The sequence below is a fragment of the Lolium rigidum genome, chromosome 5 (genome assembly GCF_022539505.1).
Source record: "Lolium rigidum isolate FL_2022 chromosome 5, APGP_CSIRO_Lrig_0.1, whole genome shotgun sequence".
Classification (NCBI taxonomy): Eukaryota; Viridiplantae; Streptophyta; class Magnoliopsida; order Poales; family Poaceae; genus Lolium; species Lolium rigidum.
The window spans coordinates 247,564,977-247,570,426 of NC_061512.1; the positions used below are offsets into that span (position 1 = coordinate 247,564,977).

The 5,450-nt window shown below is 50.0% G+C and overlaps 1 protein-coding gene and 1 pseudogene across 1 annotated transcript; both read right to left on the minus strand.

The window, feature by feature from the left end:
* Positions 1–1,567: 1,567 nt before the first annotated feature.
* On the minus strand, positions 1,568–2,760 carry LOC124652981 (annotated as a pseudogene).
* A 536-nt stretch (positions 2,761–3,296) lies between these two features.
* On the minus strand, positions 3,297–4,497 carry LOC124657151 (pentatricopeptide repeat-containing protein At4g01400, mitochondrial-like). Its single transcript, XM_047195752.1, has one exon. The coding sequence runs from the start codon at positions 4,495–4,497 to the stop codon at positions 3,310–3,312; it is 1,188 nt and encodes a 395-aa protein (XP_047051708.1). The 3' UTR covers positions 3,297–3,309.
* Positions 4,498–5,450: the final 953 nt, after the last annotated feature.

The window sequence follows — 5,450 nt, forward strand, 5'->3', positions numbered from 1 at the left end:
CCTACTCCTCGTAAGCTTACAGCTATATATATTCTCATAAATCAGCCAAGCGCTTTTGTACAGCCACGGGTTGGCGCAGTTGCAATGCCTCGCCGATGCCGCGGTAACATCAAGAACACAGCAACGTCCCCGGATGACAGCGCCATCGCGTGTCTCCCGCGAGATGTCCTTGCTGGCGTCCTCCTCCGACTTCCCGCGAGCGACCTCCGCCGCTTCCGCCGCGTCTGCAAGGAGTGGCATGAGGTCATCTCCGACCCTGTTTTCGTCGACGCCCACATGGACCACGGACCGCGGGACTTGACCCACACTCGTGTTCTTTTCCGGAAGTAGCATAGTCTACACAGCCAACTTTCCCAATAATCTCCGAGATTTCTGTACTGAACAGCCGCACAATGGGGGAGGATACCTCGTCGACCAGCAGTGGCGAGTCACTGCCCAGTTCACGGTCGGTGAGTCGCAGGACATGGTGGGCGCCTGCAACGGCATGCTCTGCTTCCTCGACATCCTCCGAGACGCCATCATCATCGTGGAGCCCTTCACTGGCGAGTCCATCACCCTGCCGCTGCCATTGGAGACGGAGAAGTGGCATGACTACAGGGCCTACTGCTTTGGCTTCGATCCCAGTTCGAGGCGGTACAAGCTCCTCCATCTATCTAGGGTCAGGGAGCAAGAACTATATGTGTACACTTTGTATGTGTACACAATCGGAGAAGCCACGAACTGGAGGGGTGTGCACAACTTCGTTGCAGAGCCTGGCTATGAGTGGCCTACGATCATCGACGGAGCGGTGTACTGGTCCGTGCGAGGGAAGAACCGGCTCACCAAGCTTGCGCGGTTCGATCTGGCGACGGAGGAGGTCACGTCGGAGTTGATCGAATTCAGGCTGCCGGGTGACCAGAGTCACTTCACTCCTTTGTTCCGCGTGCTGGGGTGTTCGGATGCAAGGGTGCGTCTGATGAGCGGGCTGCACGGCATGTTATTCATCGGAGAGGGTGCAGGCTGGGCGAACAACAGCACCGTGAGGCTGCCTCTCTGGCGGTACCTCACCTGGCCACAACCCCTGCAAAGGGGGCACCTTATGCTACATGGAGATAGGAACGGTGGCCTGTATGCTCATCCCATTTCGCCGGCGAGCGATGGCCTGGGCTTAGGGAAGCTGGTGCTTACGATGGACACTACGATCTGGCAGGACCGCAGCACGCCTGTCACACCAACATACAACACACCAGGGTTGTTCGTCCGGGTCACTGCAGGCCAAGAAAGACGAGTCCCACACAAAGATAGGAAGGCAACGACGTTTTGCTATGCCCCGCCATTGTATCCTGTTCCTTTGGCACACTACTTTGGCAAACTTTCAGAGTTGCACAAACTATAGAAATCAGTAGTAACTTGTATCTCTTTCTCTGTGATTTATTTTATTATCTCTTGACCCATCGTCACTCGTGATTTTGATTCTGAATACCGCTTAAATCATCTGACACATCAATATACTGCACTCCTTGGAATCATCATTGCTCCAGAAATTTTGCTAGTGCTAAGCAACACGTAAACACTGACCCCATGAACATATTTAACAGGTTTATCATGATTTCATTGACGAAACAAAGCTGCACATCAATTGAACAAAAAAAAACTGTTAAGACTGTAACACATCCTTCATGAGGGCTTCCATCACAAATTTTCAGAGGGTGTATGCAACCAATAGCTCCAGCTTATACTACCTGGCTTAATCTACATACTACCTGGCTTACCTGGCTTAATCTACGTACATACCTCAGGGAGAACGGGGCACTTCTGCTCCAGATGGGTGATCGTCTCTTGTTTCTAGTTACTCAAGTTGCATCCGCGGATATAAGGGTGATCATACTTTATATACCGTGTCCAATATGGCCGGTACTTGGTCATTGGCAGCTCCAACAATGGCTTCATATTCCCATTGTATTGAGCGACGGCAGCATTGTCTATCTCTCAGCGCCGTCAGCGGCCTATGCTTGGGTTGTATCATAATCCGAGGACATGACACAATTTATCGAGGGGATGTGTCAGCTTGTAGATTGTCATGAGGCCAGGTGGGAGTGTCCCGAGCTTCCAAAGAACCCTGTCTTCATTCTAGCGCAAGAAAACAGTAGGACAATGTTAGATATGATGGTGTGCTTGAACAATGAGATCAAACGACGATAATATTTGCAATCTCACCATGTTTTGCCACTTGTGGTAGACCCCGGTAATATCTTTGTTCTTCCACTGCTCCAGATCAAAGATGCTCATCCCATAAGCCCAACCACAAGCATTAGGATCAAATTTCCAAGCAATATACGGATTGGAAAAATTAAGATACTTGTCAAAACGGTGGAAACTCTCTCCATACTCCATAGGTCTCCACTGCACCATTGACCTTTGCATTAAGAATTGAGAATAACATCCCATAATCCTGTCAAATCTTTCTGCACAGTTATGCCATCGTCGAGGAAAAGTATCTTATCCAGCTTTGGATAGATCTGTGGGAGATAAAATCTCAAGTGATCCAGCATGAATAGGTACTTGGGGTTCAGGTACTTTAGGTTTGAAGAACCTGCTAAAAGAGTGGTGGAACGATCAGCCTTGAAATAGTACTCTTTCATGGCAGCAGACTTCAGTTGCCGCAAAACAGGACAGTATGATGAGTCCAACCAATTGAATTCATCCACATTCTCAACATAGATGGTCGCCTTGCCAGGTGGATTCAGGAAAAAACCACATGCTCATGGCTCCAAAGTTCAACTTATCAGTCACAAGATGGAAAACATGTTTCTCAGGCTCCTAAAAAAGTATTATCAAAAGTAGCCACGGGTTACTTTCGGGCACTGGCACCTGAACAATTCCAAAAGCTGTACTCTTTGCAGCAACCTCAAACTCTTCAGATTCATCCGTCATCGCTGAAGCAGCTTGCAATAGCTTCCACCCTGGCACTGTAGAACTACCAATGGTTGTCAGCCTCTGTTTCCTCAGCCATGACATCCACGCCTACTTCACTAACCTTGTAACCAAGTATCTAGATGTCTTTTTTTATCCATACTGGCTTCAAATTAAGCATTTTGATCACCACCACATCAGCAACCTTAGGTGATATGTGAGCATGATCTCACCTTTGAGAAACGAGGTGTTTTGTCAAGCAGCTGCATTCTAGAAGCAAAGATGTCTTTCCGCTCCACATTTTTGCACTGTGTCTTCTTATCTTTCACAAAGCTGATTGTTCTATGACACCAGAATATAAAGAACACAACCGATCGCTTCTTGCATTACTGCCTCTGCCACAGGTACCCCTCGACATCATGTTCGAGCAGCGCTGCATTTTTTCATCATTTGCAACAAAATCACCTCAACATAGTCCTCGTCGTTACAAACGCTTCTGATCACTGAGCTCCATGTCTCAACATGTGGAGCCATACCAAGTTGAAGCATCCGATTCATCATCCGTGCAGCCTCCTCTACCTTGCCAACCGTACAACACCCCTTAATCACCGAATGGAACACTGAAAAATGTGGCAGAATCCCTTTACCCACCATATCTTCCAAGTAAGTCTCTGCCTTGCCAAACAGCCCACTGATGCACAATCCATTGACTACCGCTGCATACGACGCCACATTCGGAACGCAGCCACTATCCGTCATATCCCCGATCACCTTGCAGGCATCCAGTGGCCGCCCCTCACGGCACATTCCGATGATGACGGTGTTGTAATGCACGATGTCAGGAGAGACCCCGCGGCCTCGCATGAGGCACAGCAGCCGGTAGGCCTCCCGGAGCTGCTTCTTGCGGCAGAGTGCGTTGAGCACGGTGGTGTACGCCAGCGGGTCGGCAGGGATGCCCCTGTGCAGCATTTCGTCGAGCAGGGTGGTGGCGGTGCGGACCTGGCCGCGGCGGCAGAGGGAGTGGGTGAGCATGCGGTAGGTGTCGGCGTCGGGGGAGACGTGGAGGGAGCGCAGGCGGTGGAAGAGCGAGAGCGAGACGGCGAGGTGGCCGGCGCGGGCGGCGGCGTCGATGAGCAGGTTGTGGGAGGCGAGGACGAGCGGCGCCGGGAGGGGGAGGCGGGAGGAGACGAGCCGGAGGAGGTGCAGCGCGGAGGGGAAGTGGGCGGCGGTGGAGGAGAGGGCGGAGAGGAGGCGGAGGAGAAGCTGCGGGTGGAGCGAGAGCGGGCTGGGGCCGGAGACGAAGAGGGTGTTGAAGGTGGAGAGGAAGAGGTGGGGCGGGCGGCGCAGGCGGAGGACGGAGAGGAGCAGCGGGAGGAGGAGGCGCGGGGACGGCGGGGACGGCAGGCGGCGGAGGAGGGCGAGCGCGTGCGGGAGGTGGTCCCGGCGGCGGGAGAGGCGGAGGAGCAGCGAGTGGAGGGTGGCCTGGTGCGGCGTGGTGGTCGGGGAGGTGACGGTGACGAGCTCGAGCGCCAGGAGCGGGTCCGTCTGCGCGGTCACCAGCTTGTGCAGCCGCGCCGGCGAGATCGCCGGCGGCGACGGCAGCATCGATGTGGAGTTGCGATAGAGATCACGGGATCGAACGGGCTACAGGAGAGAATGGGAGATGCCAATGGGTTTGGAGATGGTCCAGTCACAATATTTGGGCAGTTTTAGCCGTACTGGCCAATGACCCAGGCCAGGCGTCTCAAACCCATAATGACCATTTTCAGGTCCGTGTTAGAGTTTTTTTTTAGATGGTGTTAGAGATCTTGGTGATATCGCAATTCGCAAGTTCCAAAATAAAACGCCTCTTGAGCCTTACTCTAAAAATTCTTCTAAAAAGACTTACAAGATAAATTTGTCGATTCCGCTAAAAAAAGATGAATTTATTGATTAAAAAATATTAATACGAAGATGGTACAAACCCAATCCTTGTTATTGCATTGGGTTAAGGGCACTTGAGACGTTACAAATGCAAACAACTAACCTACTGTAAAAATGAAGGAAAAAATAGAAATGACACTCTGTAACAAGAAATATCATCAATCACTATCATAAGAAACACACGATTTGCAAAAAAGTTCTCCAAAACAATGTCTTCAATAAAAGAACCACACACAACATTCAACCTCGCCACACAAATCATTGAAGGTGATAAAAGTCCCACCAATAAATGTCGCATGTATCAGTTTTATCAAACGAGAACCGAGATAAAAAAAAAACGCTGTTTCCAAGTTTAACCATTGAATGTCACATGTATGAGTTTTATCCTAGAACTCGAAACAAGTTACTCGATAGAAGAAACCTTTGTTGCCACCTCCAAATCAGAGACACAAGTAAAAAAAAAATGAATATTATATTTCATGGCATGGCGTGTTGTTTCAGGTGCTACTTGGTTTATTCTAAAAGAAATGATTGGTGTAGTCTATTTTATATGGTATTTTCTTTGAGTCTAACCTTATGTCTCATGATTTATCTCAGATTAATCAAGGAATTGTTAATTATATTTAGTGTGGTTC